This window comes from Amphiprion ocellaris, chromosome 4 (assembly GCF_022539595.1).
Source record: "Amphiprion ocellaris isolate individual 3 ecotype Okinawa chromosome 4, ASM2253959v1, whole genome shotgun sequence".
In the NCBI taxonomy this organism is placed as follows: Eukaryota; Metazoa; Chordata; class Actinopteri; family Pomacentridae; genus Amphiprion; species Amphiprion ocellaris.
In genome coordinates this window covers 17,047,143-17,074,598 of record NC_072769.1, presented here as the reverse complement: position 1 = coordinate 17,074,598, position 27,456 = coordinate 17,047,143, and the positions used below count along the sequence as shown (strand labels likewise).

At 38.7% G+C, this 27,456-nt stretch overlaps 1 protein-coding gene across 1 annotated transcript; it reads right to left on the bottom strand.

The window, feature by feature from the left end:
- On the bottom strand, window positions 1-23,315 carry ugt8 (UDP glycosyltransferase 8). The gene is made up of 6 exons (XM_023270276.3): window positions 23,124-23,315; window positions 16,092-16,924; window positions 11,791-11,933; window positions 5,110-5,186; window positions 3,989-4,208; window positions 1-3,294 (listed from the first exon to the last, which is right to left on the bottom strand). The coding sequence occupies exons 2-6, from the start codon at window positions 16,920-16,922 to the stop codon at window positions 2,916-2,918; spliced, it is 1,650 nt and encodes a 549-aa protein (XP_023126044.1). The 5' UTR covers window positions 16,923-16,924; window positions 23,124-23,315; the 3' UTR covers window positions 1-2,915.
- Between the last annotated feature and the right edge of the window lie 4,141 nt (window positions 23,316-27,456).

Below are 27,456 nucleotides of genomic sequence, written 5' to 3'. Positions count from 1 at the left end.
TTTTCTGCAAACAAAATATGCAATTTTTATTCAGCATTAGTATTTTGTTTACATTCTATTTACAACAAAGACACACATGACAGAAAAAAGTGAAGACTGTCATTTTGAAATCAAAGTAAAATAAAATTAAAATGAAGAGAGTCAGTAGATGCAGCTAATAATTATGTGGAAGGAGGAAGAAAACGACAGGAATACAAAGATGGCAGAAAACACTAGGAAGGAAAGAGTGAGTCACAGAGTAGACAACAGGAACAAGCACCTTTTGTTGTACTGAGCACAGAACAAAAGGTGATCAAGCTGATGAAATACTAACATCACAGGAACAGAGACATGTCAGACTGCAGGATATGTACAAAAACATTAGAGAATTAAAGGATGCTCATTTACCTATGTGGGCTATAACATTAGTAATACTGAAAACTAAATTTAAAAAAAGACGATAAATCTTCTCAAACGTTTTTCTCTGTTCATAGCTTATGTAGCACCTGCAGGCCCACCTACCATGCCCAGCACCTGATGTTATTATTGATGATAAAGATGACGATTCAAGTATAAGAGCCTGTTTTCAGCAGGGCTGGGTTGGGCACTGCAAGCATTTTGGTAGCTCACAGAGACAAGAAGATCGTGAAACTTTTTATTATAAAGATTTTGGATGTTAAAATTCTCAAAAACTTTTCCTGGTTAAACGAACATTTCCTCCGTGTCTTTTACATTTACATTGCTGTTTTTGGCTGTGCATGAGGCTTTATTACGTTGGTGAACAATCTTTTTTGCTAGGAAGCCAAAATGCTGTCAGAATTCTGTCTCATCGTTGCTGCAAAAACAGGAACAGAAAATACAGTATGTCAAGTGGTTTGATAAATCACCCAGCAGGAGGTCTCATGTTCATGAGATTTTTATGTCCAATGTCGACGAGCACCTGCCCTTCTGAAATATCCATTAGCAAGATACTGAATCCCCACAAACTCTACAGATACTCTTCCAGCTCACCTTGTACTTTGATCTCGCTGACGGGGGTTTTAAGAAAAGAGAATTTCACTGTGGGGATCAGTGTCACTTTGACACATTAATTGTAAAAGTAACGGGCTTCACCTTTATTGTTGGAACTGTAGCATTCTTTTTCTCTTCTTACACAAATCCCTCATCCACCCATCTGCATGTAAAATTAACAGACATGGCTGCTTAATGCTGGCCAAGAAACAAGAGTAAAATAATGATGATAGAGAAGTCACAGAAGGCAATTTCAGCCTTACTGAAAGAAAAGAACAGACAGAATCCTTTGCATATTTTTGGGCATACAATTTAACTTCACAGAACTAAAAAGTCAGTAATTATTTAACATGACTCTCCGGTGGACTAAGATATACCACGTCTGCTTTGTGTCACTGATACAGTCGGTCTGTTGCTGTATAATGATCCAAAGCACTCAAGCACTGAAGCAAGCTCACACATCGCACATTGGTGTTCAAGCATACTGCATACACATATGGTACCATTACAAAAGGCTACATCCAGAATGTGAATCAATCACACTCAGAATTAATGTAATTACACAAGATGTGCCTAGTTTGTACATGAACTTCAACAGCAAACAAACGTAGAGAAATGAAGCACTGAGTGGGACTTCCAACCTGAATGGTATCATTTAAATTTGAATTTGCAACACAAGTTTGAATTAATACATTTATTAACAAATAATTAACAAATAAATTATGAATGATGTAAAAAGTCGAGTGTAGCACTGAAAATGGCAATCAAGTGATTATTCTTTACCAAGTAACAAACAGATGAGGGGTGTAGATTCAAGATATGGGAATCACAAAGCAAGTAATCATAAATCAATAATGCTCTGGCTCATCCCTTATCACGTGACTGGATGACCTTCAGCACATTTCTGATCTGGCTCTGCCTATCCATAGTATCCTCAGTAGTTATCATTGCTGTATCTTTTCAATTTTACATAATCACCTTTTCACACGGATAAGCCAAACAGAGTTCAGCAGAGTTATTCTCCACCGGAACAAAAGTCAGTCAGGAGACAGTGGGGACACTGCACAGCGAAGTGCAGTCACAAGTTGGCACTACCATGTGAAAAGGGAAAATAGTGCATTTTCATACTGATCAGTCTGAAGACCACAGTGAATACTGTGGATAATGCAAGTGCAGAAAGCACAGACCTGTGCATGCTTACAATAATTACTGCTATCAGCTTTGTTTTGTTTTTTTCGCCAATGTGAAGGACACAATGTTGCGCAGATGTGAGCTTAGACTAAGGAGTGTAAATCTACTAATTGTCGTCACACCACTTATATGTGAAATAAATTAAAAATAAGATCCTTAAAATGTCTTTGTACAGTAATAAATAGATGTATGCTCTATTTACAGTTTACCAGACACTTGGAGTTTGCGGTTAAAAACATTAAATCCTAAATTTTTCAAAAGCTGTTTGTTTTCTTGTTTTGTTCTGAGGATGAGGGGTTGGCGCCCAGGATTTCCCCTCTTCGTTATCTTTCCACTGGACAGGAAGGCAGGAAGACGATAGAGAACATGCAGGCGCGAAGATGCACATGTAGAAACAACTTCTTACAATGTGTCTTTCCTGTGTTTCATCCTCAAAGATGTTCAAATTTAGTGTTGTATTGCTGTAGCTGCTGTTAGGAGTCTGTTAAATTCGCTTCATCACACATACACATTCACACAGACACACAGATTTTGAGCACCCAATGCTTTGCTCTGTCCTCACACGATGCATTGTGTATCCTCCTACAGCCTCTTCCATGCTCTGAGTAGCAGTTGCCTCTTGACGCAGACCTAAGAACAGCATTCTTTCCAAGCTTTCATAAAATCACTGAACCAAACCTAGAGCTGAGTCCTTCGGGCAACTTCTTCCTCATCTCTCTTTGCCTCTAAAAACATTAATTTATCTTCTTCTCGCTTTTCAAAGAGCCATTGCGTTTGTGTTTCCCATTGGCCAAGCTCTCGCTATGGCAATGTCCATTGGCCATGTTACCATCATCCCTGATGTTACCTCCTCTGTTGTGGTCCCCGTCCTTCCCCCTCAGCAGTCGTACCAACCGCTGCAAGGCAAGGCCTGTTAGAGCCAAGGCAGCCCCTACAGTAAAAATCACATCCAGCAGGAAATACTGGTAGGGGGACACCTCGTATACAGATGAGCGCAGGTGGTTGGCACCGTTGTGACGGAGTATATAGCTGATCCAGTAAACGGCCCTGGTCACAGGGTGGCCTGGTTGATCTTTGTGAATATTGGAGAGAAGACGTGCTTGCTGGCGATACCTAAGTGGGTAGTGACATAAGGCGAAGACAGTTGCCTTTATGAGCAAGCTTTGCAGGTATAAACATATCAGAGTAAAGCTGATTATGATGTGAGGGAGAAAAATGCAACACTGCATGCACCATGAAGTCAAAGAATTCTGATGCCATAAATAGTCACCAGAGGGCACTGACAAACAATAACACTAATGCACAAAGTATTTGTGTGTGTATGCATCAATCAGCCACAACATTAAAACCCCTGACAGGTTAAGTGAATAAGTTCTCATCACAGAGCAATGTCCTGCTGGGGAACACTGGGTCCTGGGGTTCTTAAAGATGCTTCTTTGACATCTTTAACATAGTTAAACGCCATTGCAGACCAAGCACACCCCCATTGGCCGCTCATTGACAGCAGCGGCCTCCCCCACCAGATAATGTGGACTGCCACACCCCTAAAACGGCTCCAGAAGGACTTGAGGAACACAACCAAGAGCCAAAGGTATTGACCAGAACAAGCCTGATGTACCGAGGCACTACCCTACAACCAAGAAGACCCAAAAGACCTGCTGCCAACGTTCTAGACACCAAATAGGTCATGTGTGCCCATATCCAAATAGATTAGGGCTGCTTTGGCATCAAGAATGTGACCTACACAATATGTTCAGGTGGTTTTGATGTTGTGGCTGATCAGTCTACAGTACAAGACAAATCTAACCTGGTGTCCTTGATGACGCTGGTCAGGGCTACGAAGAGGTCTTCCTCCGTCATGTATTTCCAGTGTATCATGATACCCATACCTTTGGCTGCCACACGAGTCATGGTGTCATAGTGGTCACCAAACAGGGGCACACCGACCACCGGCACCCCATGATACATTGCCTCGTAGATGCTGTTCAGGCCCCCGTGGCTCAGGAAGGCCCTCGTGTTAGCATGGCCTAGATGACAGGAAGCATGAGGTAGGTTTTGGCATGTTGGGTATTCTTTTCATCTGTCATTTTTTGACAGGGCACATTTACTGGGTTAGTTTTTCTAGATATTCCAAAGATAATAGGATACATTCCACAAAAAGTTGCACACAGCAGTGCTCAGTTCTGCTCTCCACCTGAAGGTTTGTATCTTTCTAATAGAAAATTGATCAAAGTACAGTATATATAAAGGAAGAAATGTGCCTGCAAAAGCTTTCCTTTCTTTACACATATTCTATTGTTTTAAAGGTGTAATTTACCTCAAACACAGGAAAATTTACTTATTCTCTCTATCTGGGTGCCATATAGCTATCTGCATATTTTTTTAAAGGCTTACTGAATTTGGAAAGGTTTGGGTGTGGTGCTTGCTATGGTGCAGTAGCAATCAACAACATAATAATAAGTTTTATTGTTTTGTCACCTTTCAAATGCCTCTCATTGACCTAGCATGAGGTAAGACACAGAACAGTTCAGTATTTGCAGTCTTAGCTAACAAAGTGCTATTCCACTATCACAGAGCACAATGGTAGCTGTCAATATTTGAATGTTGCTGCATATTCCTCATTCCTGCCAGGCACAAAGTGGCTTACACAATCACATGGTATCCATTACTATGGTTAATAAGTAGGTATGGGAGGAACCCAAACCGCATAAAATACAGTCAGCCACACCCATATTATGAAACTCTTTTGTATAAACACTCAGGATTAGCTGTATGTCAAAACATGCTGTGAACAAGCACTATGAAGAAATCACAATTATGAGATGTTTTTAAATAAAGTATCCAGATTCATCTGGCAATACACAATAAATTCACTAAGTCAATCAGGCTGAAGGTACACATTATGCATTGTCCCCCTGATGCACTTACCTAATAAGTCATTCTGAGGCATCCAGTCAACAAGCTTGGTGTTGTTGCCAAGGTTACTGGGTGGAACGCCAGAAAATCTAAGAAAAGGAAAAGGGGACAGTGAAGGAAGAGACAAAAAATACTGTTAAAGATCATTTCACTTTTGAGCAGAACATTTTACCATCATAATATGTGAACACCAACAACATTCTCATGTTGAACCGTAAGTAGTCAGATTCTGGTCACACAGAAGCTAACATTTACTTCTAAAAGTCAGGACTGCTGATTATGGTAGAAAAGTGCACACATGGCACTCTCAACATGTTAATACTTAATCATAAGCGATCTAATGTTTCAGTTTAATACCGTTGCTACTGGAAAAGTCTATGTGTATAGGTCCATTGCAGGTAAAGTTTAATTTTCTAAGTTGTGTTCGAAACTCTATACAATGGAAACTGAATAAATCACTCAACAGCCTGCAGTAAACAAAATGTTTCTGCACATACTGATCAATTTCCTATTGCATTATCAAATAAAATTTCATTAGAAACCAAGCAAATCAATATCACCACATTTTGAAATTTAAAATGTGTTTCATTTATTGCATTGAAATTACAGGTCTAATTATTTAACACCAAAGTTTGGGATCTAAATTTGACCAACTGAATTTGAGTAACTTGAATATATAGGACTTGAATTGTTACAATATTCAGAATTTGTGAACATTTAAAAAAAAAGAAATTTAAATGAGTTTCCTTCAATTTTAAATAGTTGGATTTAGAGGCCAAAATTTCAGATAAATTCTGATAAATCTGAGACTTATTTGCTTTCATAGTGCTGCTTTTATAGATGACCATTGTGTAACTCAATAACAGCTAATTAGAATCTGAATTATATTTGTTTTTACTTTTTTGCCAAACAAATTGAAGAATGCAAGGAATATGTCCTGATATATTGGTGCAAAACAATGACAACTGACTTAGTCATAAAACTGTAAGTACTGCAAGTCAATAAATATTTACAGCAGGGAAATAGATAAAATATATTATAAAGATGCAAAATATGCTTTTTTTTTTTTTTTTTTTTAAATAAATAAAAAGAGCTGTACAGTCTATGCAAGGATGTCATGTCTTTTGTCAGACCTGGGACTAAACAAATACTGACAAGAACTTTTTATCAATTCATTTTTCCAAGGAATGCTTTGGCATTTTTCATGGTGCCCTCACTGTCTTTCCTACAAAGTTCAGTGAACAGATTGGTACCACTCTTATGTCTATTGAGTAAATATGAAACTACAGCCAGCTATGCATACACACGCACACACGCACACACACACAAAGCCAATCCTCCTACCAACACCTTCACTAATTAACACCTTCTGCATAACTGTTTGTACAAGTGAAGACCTTATACACCAGGTGCAAACCTCTGCACTCAAGGGAAGGTCTGGAGAGACAGTGTTAGAACCTGGCCTTTATTTGAATTATATCAACAGATTTTACGGTTTGTTAAGGATAAATATATCCATCCACCAACAGTAAAATAAACTAACTGACATCGATTCCCTGAAAACTTTATGGTCACGTATGGACTCACTAGCTGCGTGAAACTCGGATATGGCTAATGCAACATTATATTTTCTTCTGGCCTCTATTTGTATTTCTATGTATTTTACTTCATCTTTACTTCAACTTAATGTTGATATTTCCCTGTTGATACTTTATGTCTTCTTGACATGATGGAGAATGTGACCAATGTGTTAAATTCACTTTTCTTCTTACTTTATGATGTTTCATCTTTTTGTCTGACTTGTAATCACTGTTATCAAAATTGTTGACCGATACTGTTTTAGATCAGATTTTTACCTCTAATAAAAACTTTCGCATGCCAATTTTGGCGTATCACAGTTTTATCGGCATGTTAAAGAACTGAGTCTTGCACTGGACTACACTTAACCACCCATCTCATTGCTCATTTGCACTAATTTTGTTTACATATTCATATATATATTGAGGATTTGATTTGATTTGTATATTGTGTGCCTTTTTCTATTTTTTTTATCTATAGCCAAGTCACCAATCGAAATTTCGCTGTGAAAACATAATGACAATAGAGATACTTGATTCTTGGGTTTATATGTACTGTCAAATATTAAACCTTATTTCAAAAGAAAATAATGCAGAAAAAGAGCTTTGCGATGAATTAAAAATGGTGTCATCACAAAGTTGTTGTTTTTTTTTTAGCAGAGTGCACTCTGACTCTACTGTTGGCTAGCTTGATGGAGCACAGACTGTGTGGTTTAGTGAATAGAAAATAAGATACCATGGACTCATTTTTAATACATCTAAAAAGACAGTTTAGTCATTAGTGAATATTAGTCTATTTAGAATAGAATACAGAATAGAACATGTAATTCCAAGCAATTTGGTTTGAGCTCCTGTCTGTATCTGTGTGTGTGTGCGTGTGTGTATTCATTTAGCATGTTTTTTGTATTTACATGTGTAAAACATGTGCTTATGTGTATGTAAAAACAGCCAATATATTAATATCAGATATTTTTTGTTTGTTCGTTCTTTTACTTTACCAGCCCCAAGAAGCCAATATCGGTCAGGCTCTAGTTTTAACATTACTACTGCTGTACAAGCACAGTGAAGACGCACTGTGTGTATTCTGAGTGCATGACATAAACAAATGGGAATTCAAAGTTGATCTTGTTATCCATAAACAAAACAGGAGAAGGGCTTTGCCAGTGCTCACAGACTTTTAGGCTTCAACCCTCTGTCTTATACTGGTTATGGTGAACGTGTACAGTGTTACATGTATGCATGCTGATGTCTTGTCTTGCTTGCGTGTGGGGAAGTATTTCCACATACAAAGCAAATGCATGCTACATTACGACCCCCATCTGTCTATCTCTGTCTACTTCCCTCCCTAACCCAAACTCTTTCATCTCACTTTCTCCCTTCAACAAAGCACCAATTCACTTGTCCTGCCAATCAAAGCCTACATTCATGGAGCCAGTTATCAATGACATGATTCATTTGGCATCGTCCTTGTCCCTCTCATCAGTCCTCTTCCATTTCTATGCTCCCTGTTTGGAAGGGCCACTAAAAAGCCACATCCTGTGGAAGTTCACACACCAAACTGACAATTTTCCACAATTACTTAATACAACATGCAGTATTTTTTGCTCAGCGTACCAAAAACTATGACAAACTTGCTGACACTCATCCAATTCCAAGCAAAACCTGCACCGACAATTTGAATCTCTATGGTCCTGGCAGGCATTCCATCAAGCCCCTTGTCATACCTCTTAAAGTCTTGTACAACAGTCACTTCCAGCACGCTAGGTTGCTAAGGAAGTCGCATCTCATGCATCCTCCATCCCCTCTGCTGTATACAATATTGCTGTCAGCAAAATTAAAGAAAAGCAGCCAGACACCTAAACTACCCTCAAATTCAGGAAGGCATGTATAAGTATGAGGCTTAACTAAATAACCAGGCCGACTATGGAAACAGTTTATTATGCATGTAATAAAAGGAGACGTATTCCACCTTGAGCTTTGATATTTTTCTTCCTTTCCTGTAAAAAAAAAATCTGTTATCAGTGTTATCTATACAAGCGATGCATAATTTCCTCCTCTGCTTTAGATTTACTTAAATCTTTATTATTATTATTATTATTATTATTATTATTATGTGAAATAAAACAACAAAACATGTTGCATTTTCTCTCCTATTTTCATGATTGTCTTTTCATGAACTACACAAATCTCCAACAACATAACCACTCTATCTAAGGTCTGAAGAGTTTTCTTGTGGGGTCAGCAGGTAACATTGCCCACCCCAAGTATTGTGGGAACAATTGCGATAACATTACTAAGAGTCAACGGGTGCAATGTATTAAATGAACCAGATACTGTCGACGGTAGTCAACGTCTGTGTGGTCAATAAGAACACACATTTTAAAGTTTGTAAAACTTCAACAGAATTAAATAAGACCTTATCTGTAGTTTAAAAACTAAGCCAAAACTAAGAGTTAATTCTTAGATCCAAAACAAAAAACTATACTTGAAAAGAACTGTAATTACTCTGGCACAGACACCTTATTAAAGGTTTCTTGGTCATTTTGTCAGTTATGACATCACTGTAAACTGTGCAGTGTGTTTGAATGAATGAAGACCTTACACAACCTCTGCACTACCCCCAGATACATCACACGCCTTCAGAAAAGTCGGGTTTGGGAAAAGAGCTTGTTTATGTACTATGGCAGTGGTTCCCAACCTGGGGTCTGCACCCCCCCGGGGGGGGCGCCAGAGATCTGAGGGGGGGCACGAAGCTTTGTCTGCTCAGAGGCTGTGATGTTATAAAAAATAGATATTTACATTCTGGATAAAATCAGAGTAACAGACTCACTGTGTCATCACAAGTCTACCTATAAAACATTTTTAAAAGACATTTATTTGGTCTTTCTTCAAACATCCTTTGCTACTTCGATGGCCACACCTCCTTGACCTTTCAACTTCTCTCCACATTTTCTTCAGGCTGGCTCGTTAGTTCATCCCGATTCATTAGTTTGTGTTACAGTTAGAAAATTACTGACGGAGACGGTGTCTGAAAAATGCAAAACGGGTGAAGATTCATCAGTACCTAAAAACTCCGGCTATACTTCAAGAGTTACCTTAAATTTGGTTTTATTAAAGGACGAGACAGAATTATGTTATTTTTAGTGATATGCTCGCAAATGACAGCATGAAACCAGCGAATTACAGCAACGTCAGGAAACAAAACACAGTTCGGTAAAGTCGGAAAGATATTCACAGATTCGGACTTCCAGCATCAATAACTCATTAAATATACGCTGTCTAAACATAAACAATGCCTCTTTTCCATCGTTGTAAGGTAGACAATGTGCTACAAGCCCAGTTTAATGAAAAGTATCTGTATTTCAAGCTGCAGAAATAACAGTGGTGTCTATGAGCAGCAGGCTGTGCGACGAATGAACAGGGACCGTCTGCAAAATGTAAAACCGCTGCAAACAGCGAAGAGACACAAATATTCAACAAATTTACTGCAGCCAGCAACTGACTCCTGCTGGTCATACTACAACTCTTGGTTTGATATTGAATCTTTTTTTTCCTTCATAATTTTAAGGACTTTTTTTAATAGTGAAAAAAATCAATAACTCTTTTGCATTGTAGTGTCACCAGATTTACTGCAGCAATAAACTCTCTCCTCCTCGTCATAGTACAACTCTTGGTTTGATATAATTTTTTTAAATAGTTTTAGGGAATTTTCTATTAGTAATACAATTCAATAACTTCCATCTTATGTTTTGTGGCGTACTTATGGGGTGGGGGGGCGTTGGGGCAGGGGTGCAGCTTATAGGGGGGGCTCCAAGCCAAACAGGTTGGGAACCACTGTACTATGGCAAAGGGCTAATTCACTGTTCTAAAAACATACACGGGGTCAAAATTAGACAAAAACAGTGTCACTCAATTCCTACAAAAACTGAGATAAGAGTGAAGGTTTAACAGGTTCATGCAATGAATTTGAAAGCATTGTGCAAGCAACTAGACTTCACTCTTTTTCTCTCTTTTTATCAGCCCAGCTTTCTGTCCTCTTATTTTCAGCATTTGCTGCTTGGGTCATACTTAGTGGGGCATTGCTGTGGGATTGTGTCAATGATTGCAAAAAGATTAGCCATTAATCAAGCCTTTCTTTCTCACTGGAAAAGCAAAAAACATTCTAGATAACTCACTGCAAAGAATGTCTTGCTATTAAGACATCTTAGATTTATCAACATTTGCATTTGAATCCTGTAACAGAATATCATAAAGAATACAGCGAAGGAGGAATGTCAGTGCGTTTCTTGAGAGGTCACTGTCCTTGAACAACTGTCAGTCTGTTTTATAGTCTTACTGTTTATTTGTGTATTATGTATTTGTTTATATAACTCTAAATTGTGTATGGCTGCCACTTTGGCCAGGCCTCCCTCGTGAAAGAGATCTCTAATCTCAATGGGACTTGCCGGTTAAATAAAGGTAAATAAATAAATAAATAATAAACGGACACCTGCACAGATACTGCGACAACTCCATAGTCCCAATCACACACGTACTTTGCCTGTCACGTGGCCACAACAAATAATTATGGGATGTTGCCAGACCTGTGTAGCCAACAGTGCAGTGATATGCAGGCATATAACTGTATGTTTATAAGTGAGACACAAAACATGTTTACTGACCAAACATTCTGGTTAAACACTTCTGATTTTGTGACTTGACCAAATTATAAAAGAATTTTGACTATTAAAATGTGAAAGCCTCGTCATTAGTTTCTGTAAGTTGTCCGGAGGCGAGATGGGAGTGTCTGGAGTGTCAGGATCCAGTACCCATGTCTGTTTGATCAACCAGATAACCTCAGAAAACACCCTGGAGCTTATGTGAGGCGAGGATGGACTTTGAGCTCTACAGGCAGCCTGCCTCATGGAAACAATGTGTCGTCTTTATTATACGTGTCACAGCAGTATTCTAAAGCTGGAGGTCAACATGAAAAAAGATTACAAACATACTCCATCCTGTGACATTCAAAACCCCCAGAGTGCTGAGTGGGGGATTGTCTGTAACTTGAGGCTCACTACTTCACTTTCCTGTTCACATCTGTCACAGTGACAGCTGTGTATGAGAGGAAGAACGTTACCTCCAGATGACACGCTGGGGCAGCCTGGCAAGGGCTCCTGCCAGTTTGTGTGCAATGTCATGGGAAAGGTACTTGACGCCGGCTCCAAAGGACACAACCACAAAGCCGTGCTCCGCTGTGTCATTCACCCAGGCCTCAAAATCCTGTGGGAATAGGAAAAACAATGACTGTAAGAGCTATAGGATATACCTCATAGAGTCTGCATGCCTGTGAAACAACATTTGTAATAATACCATGCAGCATCCCGATGCAATATTTGTGCCTGAGCCGTATTTTCATCTTCCTGCTCATGTTTTTTCTTTCTACATGCATTGAAATCATTTGAATGATCCATAAAGTGTATAATTGCGTTCTAACATCTCTGCCAGGTTATTTTCACTCCTCTGAAAGTAAGTACTTGACATCAATAAACCACTGCCTTCACATAAACTTTGAACGCTGTAGCTATTTTTTCCGCTTTCCTGCCACGCCTACACGATGATAACGTTTATGGTCCTGATTCAGCTGTATCTATTTCACACTCATTTTCCGCATGATTTACAGGATAACAGATAAATGTGGGGTTATATTATAAAACTCACAGAATTTGGTCAGATAAATGAGCATGCTGTACTCTGAAAACATTGAACAATGATAGAATAAAGAATAATAATGGTAGAACGCAGATAAGGTCAGATGCTTTCGAACCATAAACCAATAAAGTAATTATGCTGAAGTACATGACAAGTTCACTTTTCAACTGGTGCAGACTGCAGAAACACACGCTTGAATTGAAATCTGGATTTTTTTTTTTTTTTAAACATGAAAACTCCCCTATTGTTGATTATGGACTAATGTTGAAAAACTCACTATTTTTCAGCCTTACTTTCAATCAGATCAGAAAAACTAACATTTTATTATTATTTCTTCTCCTGTAAATGCAACATTATTTAGGTTTCATGAAATACATCTGAAATTTGCTTTCCTGAGAGATCAGCACCACTTTAAGTGCTGTTCATTTCTGTATCTGTGTATACATGACCTTGAGAAATCAACAAATACAGAGATGAAAACACACAAATGCTGGTGTATTAAGTTGACAAAACAATTTGAAAAAAACATAAGTAATAATCAGTAAAACAATAAACAACCAATAAGAAGTAGCATTCACATCACACATTCTCATCTAATCCTGTAACACATTATCATCACAAAAATGGTCAGGCCACCTAAAATGAACACAAGCAATATCTCTTTGTTGGTATCTAGTGATGCAGACACTTTTGTTTGTGCCAGGTTTTTGATATATCCAACACCTCTATAACGCATGGAAAAATAAATTCTTTTGCTCAAAGAAACTCCGCAGCAGAATGTTTCTCTTGAATGGTAAATGGTATGCACTTGTACAGCACCTTCAACCTCAGCTGTATTCTACAGAGGGCTGTGCAATGTGTTCCTCATTCACACGCATCAATGGTGGTGGAGCTGCCATGCAAAGTGCTCGCCTACCAGCAAGAGCAACTTAAAGGAGGGGCAGGGGATCGAATCACCAACCCTGCTTTTAGCGGACAACTCACCGTACAACCTAAACCACAGTCACACATAAAGTAAACAACAAATAGCGGTTTTCATTTAAACTATCTTTACTGGAAACCATACCCAGTACTACAGTTGGTTCTGTAGGAGAATGAAATCACGAGCACTGACTAAGTTGACATCAAGCTGGAGTGTCGTTATTGTGAAAGAGGTATTGAGCTGAGGTGATGTATCCATGCTAACTTGTTTTTAGACAATTCTATATTTTTTTTAAAGCAACATCCTATATTTCAGAGCTCCAAGCCATAATTACTACTTGGATGTTGAACAGCATTTACAAGTGTGAACCTGGCAAATACGGTAATATCCCTATGAAGTCAATGCAGGTTGGCTCATCACAGTTAGGAAGAAAACAGTCACTATCTCATTGGAAAACAAACACCTTATGAGCACTGTTCTAATGTTTGACATAAGGTCCTGATTACATTTTTTCTCAATGCTGTCTTTTTTCGATGTTATACCAACAAATATTTGCTGGAATATTTAAAATGACAGCACTATAGTTACGGCAAAAGGAATGAGGCCTGCAAAATTCATTGGTTTCTACCAGCTGACAGCCAATCTGAGGTGATGAAAACGAGAGACATGACATGCCTCTAGAAAAATGAAAGCAGTAGTGTTGTCCTCCTCCAGGGCCATATTCCTAGTAGCAAGAGCCGAGTTCTAGGATGTACTCTCAGAAGTTATTGACATTACCTCATGAACCTGCATCTAGAAACCTGTAGTAATGTGGTACCATTGGGGTTAAGATATTGTGCATTTGAGCATGTATATGTGTGAATTAGGGATGTAAGCAGTGCACCATATAGTAAAATATTTATTGTTAACACGTTGAGTGAAGATATACTGCCTGAAAGTAGCTGAGGACTGATCAGGGAGCAGCCATGTAGGAGGAACAGGAGAGAGAGGGAGGCTAACGGTCCAGCTGCAGCAGCTAAGGTCGGCCCTGGCACTGACCAACCTCAGCGGCACACTGGGCTCTGTGTCCCGGCAGCACAGCCCTACTGTCCCTACAACGCAGCCTCAGTGACCCCCATAAAAGAGTCTCAGTGTCCCCAGAGTTCTGCCCAGAACAATGACCTCGTTCTCCCTCCACTTCCATTATAACTCCCTCCACACAACACAGCACAATGCGTCCCATTGGCCAGAGTGGCATTCCTAAAGCCCCCAGCAGCAGATACCGACGGCCCGCGCTCTCAGTGTCCAAACGCTGGACGAACCCCCATCACTACCCGCCTCTGCTCTCCATGAATCTCCTCCCTCTCCGCTAAAAATCCACCATGCCCATTCAACCCAAACCCATCCTCACCCCAGCCCCGTCTATAAAGGCTCGCTTTGTGGCAGGACGTGATAATAAGATATACCAAGTGATTAAATAGACAATGGGGACAAGCAAGGGTAGACACAAAAAGCATTGGTCAGGCTGTGAGGACAGTAGAGAGGAAATAACACGACGGGACGAGAAAGCAGAGAGACAAGCCAATGGGCAGAAATTTGTTGCAAGTGAACTGACGGTGAGATTCAACGAATGCTGTAGCTAAATTTTTAGAGATGTAACAAGTTGTGTCTTGCATGACATATCATTTACTCTGCAACTATTTTCAGCATCAAATAATTGATTTAGTCATCTTAATAAACAAAAACGCCAATGATTTGTTGGTTATGCTTCTCAAATGTGAGAATTTCATGCTTTTCTCAGAAAGTAACTAAAAACATATTTAGGCTTTTCAAAACAAAATAGGGCATTTTAAAACATCACCACTCACAGTCAGAGATTGTTGCTATTTTGTGAGATTTGGCAAACAACATTATTAATTGAGAAAACAATTTGCAGATGAATCCATCAGTATCTCTTTCGGAAATGATAAATTCTTTTTAGAACTAGGAATTTCCCCAAGGAGATGAATAAATTATCTATCTATCTAAAAGAATTATACTGAGAACGAAACAGGTTCTCGCTGCTTCATTTATGTTAAATCTCTCAAGATCGCTTTGGGTGCACACACAGAATGCACACATGCTGACAGAGGAAATACCCCAAATACCTATGTGTCTAAGAGGGCAGTTACAAATGGTTGAATAAGAAATAAATAAATAAAAATTCTATGTTAAAAAGAAACAAAAAGTGTGAAAGTGCTTGCACCACATGTGAATATAAATGGATACACTTCTCTCAAGTCAGTGAAGGGCCTGGGGAACAATATGGGCCTCCATCCTGCCTGTGAAGCCACATATTTGCATAATGGCAAAGTCGAACTCTCCTTCTGTGAATTACTCATTGTACTGTAGTACTTCTGTCGCCAATGTCTTAAGCATTCACTTTATGTTTGAGCACTCACAGTGGCCCCTGTAAGCGCTACATGAAGAGACATTTATGGAATTTTGATTTTAGTAGGTGCACCTAGAAATGAATAAGAGTATCTCAGAAACAGGAACACTGACTTTGTAGTAACGTTGAGCAACATGACAATGTACAATACACTTAATAGCATGAGATGAAATGCCTGGAAATTTGTCAATCATTAGACAATTTGTCATTTGGTGTATACTGCCATAATTATAACTTTAACAACTCTGGGTGTGGGCCATTGTGGGTAATGTTTCCAAACCCTGAGCAGGACTGATTTATGACATTGAGTCCGCGTGATAAAATACCTTGATACCACAAAAAGTCCCTGACTGACTCACCCTGTGCTTGTCAGTTGCGTGTCTTGCTTGGTACTGACCTGTGGCAGTGGGCTGGGGGGCTTGGTGAGGATGCCTCCGATGTACACCACATGTGGAAGGGTGGGTCTGGGGAACTCCAGAGCCATGTCAGTGCAGAGCATCCACAGCCGGCTGCCCTGCACCAAGTCAGCCATGGCCACTTGAGGCTTTACTCCGTGTTTCTTCATAATCCGGTCATATTTGGGTAATGCAATGTAATGGACTCCAAAGCGCTGCACCAGGTAAACAGCTGTGTTCGTGATCCTCTGCATCAGGGACATGCGGTCTGTCAGCAACGAGTTGAATTCGGGTACATATGATAACGGGGCTGGAGCTCCAACCTCTGCAGGGTACCACAGGCCTGTGCTGAACACAGCATATTTCACGCCCAGGATATGAGCGATCACAAAACCGCACATTTCATTAGGGTCCACGAGCAGCAGGTCAAACTTGGCCTCTTTCAGGCGCTTCATTACTTCAACGCTGCCCACAACAGCATCACAGTTCTGAGAGTAGTGGTCAAGAATGTCAAACAGTTCCAGAAATGTCAGGCGGCCTGAGAAGATGTTGGTGACTTTGGATTGGAGGAAATTGTCGGCCGTGGTGCTGTTAAAGATCCCTGGATAGCGCTGTAAATGGTAGTAAGGAGAGGGCGGGACCTCACGGCCCTCTGAAACTAGAAAATGGGTCTCGTGGCCCTCCTGGTGTAGAGCCGTGGCCAGCGTCTTGAAGATGTAGAGATGGGATTCAAACATGATGGGTGGGACCACAATCACTTTAGCAGCCCATGTAGCACTGGGACTCCATGTGAGGAGGCCGAGGAGGAGTAGTAGTGAGGAGGGTAGTAGCATGGCTGAAATAATTTTAGAAAATGGGAAATGTTAGCAGTGTAAGACATCAAAATGAAAGCATAGGACAGAAAACACAGCGTAGTGTCATAGTACAAATATTAATCACCACTGCTCTACAAACAAAAACATTTGTGATTATAAATGGTTAAAGAAATGTACCATACATTATACTGTAAATACTGTTTGAATGGGGTGAAACACTGTATTTCTTACATCTTCAGGGATGAGCCTAACATAGAATTACAGGTCAGAACCAACACCAAGAGAAAGAACACCTTATTAAATGTCATCAGTTGGTTGTCTCAAAGCTGTATCTGCTCTATGAACCTTACTCTGGAACATCTTTTATGAGTCACATGACGCAAGGAGCCAATAGTCTCGCACAGACGACAATCTCCTTTCCTACTCACCAAACCTCAGGTCTGGAAATGAATTCAGTTGTGCCAAACTTCACTTCAGTTCTCTCATACATGCTAAGTGGTATTGATAGAACACAAGGTGTTTGTGCTGTTGCATATGTTGTAACCTCATAAATGTACTTTTCCTGATTATTTTTTCCAAAGTATTTTAAATCCACCCCTTCAGGCCTCCTCACTCTGTGCACGACCGTCACTGACATGGTGTGGGTAGCACCAACGTCATTCTAAAGCTCTGTTCACTCTATTCACAAGCGTAAGCACAAAGAACCATTATCATGCCACCATGTCATAGCCTGAGCCCGCCTACGATCACTCTTTCTCTTACTTGGATTAATGATCAACACAGGAAAGCTCTTTAAGGAGAGTCATCGTTTATCCAGATTTTTCTAATAAACAAAGACTAACGAAGACGCTCATTCCACAAGGCGCTACACCTGAAGGAATGTCCAGACATTTAGGAGAAAATGTATTAATCGTGCTAGGCTTATGAGCAAACTGTGTATTTGTGGCTTTGGAACCAAAAGATGCAGAACGAAAGCCACGATTAAAACACAAGACGGTTCTTGAAATTCCAGCATAGCAAAATGAGTAGTCCACAGATATTTAGTGTAATGCTTAGGGCTGCAACAACGACTTGATAAAATCAATAAAAATCTATTATTAAAAGCGTTGGCAATGAATTTCATTATCGATTCGTTGTGTCGCTTGAGTCATGCGTCACTTGCCATCTTGCGGAGCCGTCTACTCCACCTGCAGAGCTTTGTCAATGCTGGCTGACTGAAATAAAGTTTGGGGTTTTTTTAATCAATGCTGGCTGACAGAAATAAAGTTTTGGGGTTTTTTTAATCAATGTTGGCTGACAGAAATAAAGTTTTGTTTAAAAAAATAAAATAAACTCCCCCTGCAGAGCGAGTTGAACAGAGCGAGGTGGATGCAGAGAAGAGGCGGTATTTTCAAAGGAAAAGTAACTTCTACAAAACCTGACTGACAGAGAAAACAGTTTGACCGAAGTCCTCAAAAGTGTGGGAGCATTTCACGCTTCACAAAACAAAAAACATGCGTAACATGCAAGCTTTGCAAAAGTAATATGAGATGGCACAGGAGCACCACGATGATGATGGAGCACCTGAAACGGAAACACAACATACATACATGCATGCATGCATGCATGCATGCATATATATATATATATATATATATATATACATATATATATATATATATATATATACATATATATGTGTGTGTGTGTGTGTGTGTGTGTGTGTGTGTGTGTGTGTGTGTGTGTGTGTATATGTGTGTATATGTGTGTGTATATATATATATATATATATACATACATACATACATACATACATACATACATACATACATACATACATACATACATACGCGTGTGTGTGTGTGCTTTGTATTTTGCTCTTTGGACTACTTACTTGCCTTAACCTAATTCTGCCAATAAAACAAGATAATTATGGAGTTGTTGTAAATTGTGCTATAATTCATACTATACTATCTTTCTCATTTCATGAACAGCAAAAAATGACAGGCTTCATGATGAGCAAGACATCATGTTCACCACAGCAAGCATCTGTCCTGACTGAGAGCATCCTCAACATGATGGTCACTGACACAAGGCCTCTGTCGATGGTTGAAGACGAAGGCTTCACTACAATGATCTTTTTTGCTCTGTCAGTCCAAATCTTCTCTTTCTGAATAAAGTGGCGGAAATTAAAAATTTGGGTTTTTTTTAATCCGATTCATCAATTAATGGAAAAAATAATCGATTGATTAATCGATTATTAAAATAACCGTTAGTTGCAGCCCTAGTAATGCTGTTTTGCAGTACATGAATTAGCCCACATCTTCTTCTAGAGCACTGAACAGTTCATACATTCTTCCATTGATCTGAAGCTCCTCTAGGTGTGGATTTGATTCTACATCTTCATGTGTCAGACTGAGAACCTGTCAAGAGCACACCCTGCCTGTTGTTCAACGTGCGCTGTCCTGAACCAGTGAAAGTAAAAAGTTACTTCCTTTTGTCAGCCCCACAAGATATCTCTAACATTCTCCTTTATCACTGGATGACTAATATCGCATGAGTACTATCATGACTATTACCATTAGTGTTGAATCTATATCGAATGATGTTGTTTCTGCTGAACATCTCCTGATCTCCTCTACACACAATTACAATGTACATCAGCCACCTGTCTGTTCACAACGTGGAGTGTCTTTGTTCAAAAAGCTGAGGCCTGGTACCAGAAGGACTCAAGGTGGTCACCATTTTATTTAGCATTGTCCTGAGTATATCGTTACAAACACTTCTCAGCCCAGACTGTTGACCGTATCTATAGAAACCAGCCACTGTCTACTGACGACTGTGATGCGTCATGACTTAGGTTACTAACAAGGGAGTCTGGTTACCCAGCACACAGCGACAGCTGAGGAAATTATCTGGATTGGAAGAATTAAAAGGATACGAAATGATAAGACAAAGACAAAGGAGATGACAATGTGTTAAAAGAATGAAGGAATTTCTTACAACATTTCTGAGCAAAGTTGTTAGTGGTGTGTAATGTAAGGGTCAGCAGGTGACAGCTTGGACATATATCAGTGCAATGTTAATACTGTTATATGATATCGCTTAGCTTATCAGCTAAAATGCAATTAAATGATAAAAAATGTATTGTATAGATACATTTTGAATAGAATCTACATTTAATGCCTCCGTTTGATTGTACATCACATATAGATTACTATGAATTTATATTAGCATTGAATACATTAATATCAACATACAAACACTGCTATAAGAAAAATAGAGTCTGCACGATATATTTGTTTCATGAAAATATGATTTTTTTTTCTAATATTATGTCTAACTGAGAAACACATTGCACTGAACATTAATTGAAATATTCTATGATTGTAGAAGCATGTGCTTGCACTGCGCTTTAGGTCATGTGCTATTGATATAGATTTTTACCATCCTAGTCTGCTTTAAAATCCACAGTTCAGACTCCAAGAACTGCATGTAATTCTGTCAATGCCGCATTTAAAGTATGTCACAGACTTAAAAAGATCTTGTAAATGTAGTTCTCACAGACCAGTGAACTATACAAAAGCCTGTATTCTCTGCGAAAATATCGTCAAAACAATGTGAACAGAAGTGAGAAAGAAAACAACATAATTGGCATTTTTTGCATATCCAAAACGTCAATGATTATAAATCATAACGCTGTAATCATCTTAAATTAATTGGCTTGCATTCCAGCTTTCTGTCGAGTATTACTGAAAATCAAGCCAATTACAGCTTCGGCAGGACGAATTTTCATCCATTCAGACACAAGATGGTAACTGTGCAGTGATTAACACTGTCTAATACCCTAATCTAGACTAAGATTTTCTTGATTTAGCTCAGCGTGAGAAGCAGTCTTGCTGCTTCCACAGTGGGGGTTCATTAGCTCAGCACACCATGCTGAGAGGGGAGATGTGACGTCCGGGAACTGATATTAAGTCAAACACCAGCCAGCCCGAACTATTTATTTTGCCTCATATCTTTAAAGTGGAGTGAGATAAATTAATCTAAGTTTGTATGCTGCTAAAGAACCCAACTGGGGCACTTGAAGGACAAGACTGGCTACTTTCAAGAAGTAACACTTGAATTTAAAATAAATTAAAGACAAACACTGTAGTTACAAAACGGGTGTAGACACGGATCATGTCAGCTTTGAAGTCAGGCTCCCAGCTTGGAGACAGATTTGTAACCTGCCAAAAGCTGTATGGTGTGGTGAAATCATTAACTGCAGCAGGACACTTTTATCATATCAAAAGTAAAATCCTGATAATGAAATCCAACATTCCAGCACATAGCCAGGCCCGACGGCTGCATATCAGCACGAGTAACAAAAATATCTCAGGGCATGCATGTGCGAAAATATACATTCGGTCAAAAAAGGTTAACGACAAATAAGACTTTGTACTGTTACCTCTAAGATGAAAGGGGGCACCAGAACACTTCACAGATAAGTTAAGCTAAGGTCAAGAGCTTTTAGAGCTGGAATTTTTGGTGAAAACAAAATGCAAGTGGGATAAAAAAAAAACTTGACTTTCCCATGTCAGAGCACAAGGGATGCTGTTTATAATGGCAACATGGGCGCTCTGCAGGCCCTGATCTCTTAAAGCTTCATCAGCATCTGACAGAACGGGTGCACTGGATATAGATAAAGCCAAGTAGTAAATTTCGTCATGGCAGATTACTCATCGCCACGTAAGACAAAGAGAATATCATGGCAAAATGGACTACATGGCCTTTAGCATTAGGAATCTAACTCATATGAACAGTCCTGGGTTTTGTTATTTTTTTGTTATTGTACAACCCAGAAATAAATTCAGAACTCTATTTAAATCTGGTACACTCTTTTTCCTCAACTTTTTTTTCCTTTACATGTGACTGCTGACTTTGACTTATTACTTCTTTGCTTTCATAATGTTGATGCCTTTGCCACACTACAACACATTAACACACAAGAACAGGTCAGACAGGCTCCAACCTTCCAAGTGCTAATAGTTGGTACACCAAATAAACAAATAAAGAAGGCACTGCAGTTGTTACCAGTAAAATTCCAGCGACTAAGCACAGCATCTCATTAACATAATGTATTGCAAATAAAGGAGCCACAATGAACAGCTAGTAAAGCCTTTGTGTGTGCTTTAAAAGGATATTTAACAGTCTTAATGCACAGGTAAACAGTTTCTCAAGTATGGCAGGCTGTCTCAATCTAAGTGGATTTATCCTTTGATCCCTTAGAATAAGGGTTGGCTGTGGGTAAAGTCACCTCAGGATGCAAACACACAGTCTGAGTGTTAAAGCAATGCCACCAGGAAGTTCTGAAGGATAGAATTAATCTGAATCCCCATCCAGGTCAGGCAGTGACTTGCATATCTGAAAGGAAGCTATGCAGTCACCTCTAGTGTTTTTTTTAAAACATCATGTCATCAATTTCCACCTGTTGGTTTAGCGTGATTGGTCAAACAGGTGCTCTGGTGTTTGATGTGAAAAAAAGAAAAAAAAAGTAAGAGAAACCCTGTTTTCAGGCCATTTCAGGTTTTGAGCTCTGGCTTTCAGGTCACAAAGGACAACACACTGTTGCTTCCCTGCAGATGTAATGGAACAGTAAAGTGCTACAATAAAGTTAAATAAAGTTTCTTATCAGTCTGATAAGAAACTCAAACTGGCAATAGAGTTTGGCAAGATGGCTGAAGTAGATAAAAAATGAAAAGGTCAAACATACTACCTTAAGGTTATTCAGACACTTCAGAAAACAAAATTGGCAGAGTAGAAGTAGTAGAATTAGCTTCATTAAAACTGTTCCCTCACAGAATACATTTAAGACGACCATAAATCTCAACGGAAGATAAAATAAAACCCAAATGAATTCGCAAATACGAATTCTGGAACCGCCCGTGGTGACATTTTCGACTGAGAAAAGTTCCTGAACGCAACGCAGCAACCTGGCTACACCTGCATCTCCGCTGTTGGAGAAGGGGGGAGGCGGTTTCGACTGTCGCACCTGCCTCGAGCAAACCGAAATATATCCAAATAACACCCAAAAACTCTGTCACCTAGCACAATATTAGCTAAAAGTATGAAACTAGGCGGTTAAAAAAAAAAAAAAAAAAAAAACTAGTGAAAATGAGCAGTTCGGTTGAGGTGTCCGCGTTGAGTTCACGACACACCTGTTGTAACACGCACTTAATTCGCCTGCGCGGGCCTTACCTTGACAGTTGAGTGTAGCTCTGTTTGAGCAACCTGCAGTAGTCCTGGCAGAATTTAAGGGAGACAGAACACAAAATAAAAGGGGGGCCAGGACTTAGAAAAAGTGCATGTAAAGTAAAATGGGTCCCCGGGAACCGAATACGAGCCGAGGGAGCATTAGAGTCGAAGTCCCTTTCACAGGGGCGGTGAAAGGCGGGACTATGTTGCAAGATGGAAAGGAAGGGAGTGGCGGAAAGAAAGGAGAAAAAAAAGAAAAGAAATGGACACAGCGGCTGTTTGCGTAAAACACAGTAAGGGAGGGGAGGAGAGCAGCTCATACAGGTAGTTGGACTGTGATACAGGTGATTTCATCTGTGTCGATACTGTTATAGAGGGGAGAGGTTAGTCTGGGTCACCTTTACCTGTCTGACGTCATTAACGTCTGGTATCATCTGATAGTTGACTATGGCTCTTAAATCATAGCTTTTATTGACGTCAGCAATGAGTTTGGAGTTGTTCTGGGATACATGGGTCATTCCAGAACTGGAGGACATTTCACATCCCACCCATCAAATTTAAAATAATCCATGTACAAAATACTAAAACATGCAGCTGTTGTGTAAATTTATTTGTCTTGAAACCAAAACTAAAAAATTAGGAGAAGAGAATGTTTGAAAATGTTTTTAAATATACCTAATAAATCTTGAGTTCCCCCTAAGATGCCATTTTCCTCTTGTCCCACCCCAAATTGAATCTCAAATAAAACCGTTGAAATGAAATTTAAACCTCCTTTTTTGGCTTTTTTTTCATTGATGTCTCTGGTAATTGTGGGAACATTTTTTAATCAATGTAACATTTTAAATAATAGCTACTATGCATGGAACGTGTGTCCCACAGCAACCCTGTTAGCATAACCTTTTTATCTGGTAGAAGAAGAAGAAAACAGTGAATCACATGAAACGCTGGAATTAACATTATCAGACAGTTTTCCAAAAGAATGGGTAGAACAAAGCTATGTTCCCTCCTCTATTTTTCATATTTTCATAACATTGTCAGCCTTGATCAAATGTCTCACTCTACCTCATGCAACCCTGTTATGCATATTATCAGGATCAGACAAATTATTTTGACTTTTTTCCATCAGTCAGTTTGTCCTCTTGGTCAGCAGTAACAGCTAAATATCTAGCTTCTACTCCTGAGAAAAAGCTAACATTAGCATGGATTAGCAACCCTGTTACTGTGATTAGAGTAGGGTTAGCAAACAACACATAAAACATGGAATAAAAATGGTACCATTGATGTGTAAGCTGAGCCAATCAAGCCTTTGATGGTTTGTTACCTATTATTATTAAATATGTAGCAGAAAACTGTAAAAGAGAAGGTTTATTTTTTTAAAATTTTGAAGCCCAAATGTCCCCCAATTCTGGAATGACCAACATACTGGCTGGATGTAATAATAGGGAAGGGCTATAATCCTAGAAAATGCCTGTAATGAGTTCAAATTAACCATACATCCAGAAAAACTACATTTTTTACCTTTATTTTGTATTTAGAGTCGGCTTCTCTTGGCTACTGGCATATATGTGAAAACCACAGATTTGTGCATTTTAACCGGAGTAAAACACTGAGAGTTTATCATCAAGATCATGTAGGCCATTAGGTGGCCAAACTGAATGCACACAATCAGTTACTCATTTGACTGGTGAATGTCTATAAGATCTTAAAACTTGCCACTTGATAGACCATAAACTATAATAAGTTACCATATGACCACTAACAAAACCCATAATTCTCCATGTATTATATTGCTTGCATTGTTGTACGTCACAAGTGGCTGTGTTTAACCAGCATTTTCTGAACATTTTTGTCAATACCATAAAAAAGCTAGTATATTTTTGTATCCAGGCAGATCATACATCAGACTAGCTTTGCAACATGACTGACATTATGTTGACAGGCAAAAATAAGTAGTAGCTTAAAATATTCAAACTCAAATCTGTACTCTATTACTTTTTTTCAAAAGGTGAGTTGAGGTACTTCATTTCATTCATTCTTGGACGCCTTGCAAGTTGATTTTTGCTTTATTTTCAGGTAATTTGAATACCATGGAGCATGCACGTTGAGAACAGAAAGCTCAATACCTCGGTATCTCTACCCACAACAAGTCGTGTTTTCAGGACGTTCAACACTGAAGGATGAAAGCAGAAGATGCTTACTCCTGAACAGTTTGGTGACAACTTTAAGGTTCTATTAGGCAGGACCATAAACAGGTCTACAGTGACACTGAGAGACTTTTGATTGACTATGGAGCGCCTCCCCTTACCTTAGGTCTTGGCTGAATGAGCATAGCCTTTCGTGTGCCAGACATACATGGATGCATATTGAACGTTCTCTGGAAAAATAACAATTGTGAGCAGGGATATCTTCTTGTTCTACAATAAAGATTGATTTTAAACTCATTACCAGGTGTTCTTCCTCCCAAAAGGCATTTATAGCCTCCCCAATAATAATAAAGATAAGAACAAGAAGAGCAGGAGGAAGAGGAAGAAGAAGAAGAAGAGGAAGAAGAAAAAGAAGAAGAATTATTTTCATTTGCATATCATCAATAAGTTTGGAGTTGTATGATGATACTACTACTACTGCTACTACTACTACTACTACTACTACTACTGCTACTACTACTACTACTACTACTACTAATAATAATAATAATAATAACAACAACAACAATAATAATAATAATAATGATGATAATAATAATAATAATAATAATAATAATAATAATAATAATAATAAGAAGAAGAAGAAGAAGAATTGTTATTATTTTTAGACAGAACTTTTCAAAATCTGGTTTAAAAAGTGATTCACAACAGACAATTCATAAAATCATCAGAATTAAATACAAATTAAAGCACAACAAGATGTATAAAACCAACACAAAGTAAAATAGACTATATTAAATAGATTTATTAGGACAAATGGTTCAAACACTGTCCCCATTAGTTTTCAGCTGGGCCTAGGAACAGACCATTTTATGCTTATCTGAATGGTTCCAATGCTTTAATGTTTTAATGTAAAGGTCATTGAGTTGCCCTCATGTACAAAATGTGCTATACAAATAAAGTTGCCTTGCCTTGCAATAGACCTCTGCTCTGGATCTTGAAGTGTGTGCTGGTGCATAGTGTACTAAAAGGTTGGAATATTAACTGGAAGAGGCAATTAAAGGCTTTGAAAGTGACCAGCATAATCTTAAAATCTGTCCTGTGATCACGTTTCCCGGTTCTTGTTAAAAGCCTGGCAGCTGAGTTAACTCAGACAGATAAAAAAGACCGTTACAATAATCTAAACGAGAAGAAATAAAAGTGTGTAAAATGGTCTCAGTGTTTTCAAAATTATACACAAATTAGACACAATGATACAGCTTTCTAAGGCATCCATTACAGTGATTTTATCTCTCTATTTCACTTCACAGTTTTTGTGTTTCTTACAGATTAAATTTTGTAAAATTAAGATAATACTGGAATTCAGCACTAAAACCATATATTGGCATTGATAGGAATACTTTTGTAAGCACCTTTAGAAAAATAAGTTACAAAGCACTTCAAAATGAAACTAATTAGAAAACGAACTCATCAGATCAGAAGCATGCAAGAACAAACAAAACAAGATGAACCAGTTAAGTCACTATAATGTTTTTTTTGGCACACATCTGTCATCTATTAAAGGATTAATGGCATCACAAAAGTAACCTAAAAGAACAAAACATTGCAGTTAAGCTCCTACAGTGTTACTTATGGAGTGATTATACCTGAGTAAATTACATATTACGGATTAAACCCTATAAAAAGTATATAAAATACTACTGTACTTGACTATACTGCATTTTAAGGCTGCAAATTTTGGAGAATAACCAAAGCAAATGCAATAAGAAAGCCAGACACTTGTACAATTGTATTGTAAGCTACAGTAATTAACCCAACTAATATAGACATGGATGAAAATGGACTGCAGTATATCTGTATTATTAACATTATTCATGAGTACATTCATCAGTACACCATCTGCACCAGTTCCTGTGTAGTGTTTTCTAGAAAGACAAATTCCATTAAAAGTCAAACAATACCACCAGATATTAACGTGGAGGATAATTGTTCTTTTAATCCAGCCCTATGCGCACACGCACACACACACACACACACACACACGTGAACACTATACTGTGAAAAGGCGAAAGCTGCTGAAAATGGTGGGGAGTCGGGTTAATTCCTCACCCGCAAACAGTCAAGAAAGGCAGATGCTTATCAGGTAGAAAAGAGGTGGAGGTAAAGAATTTAAGGGGTGAGTTCTTTGTACA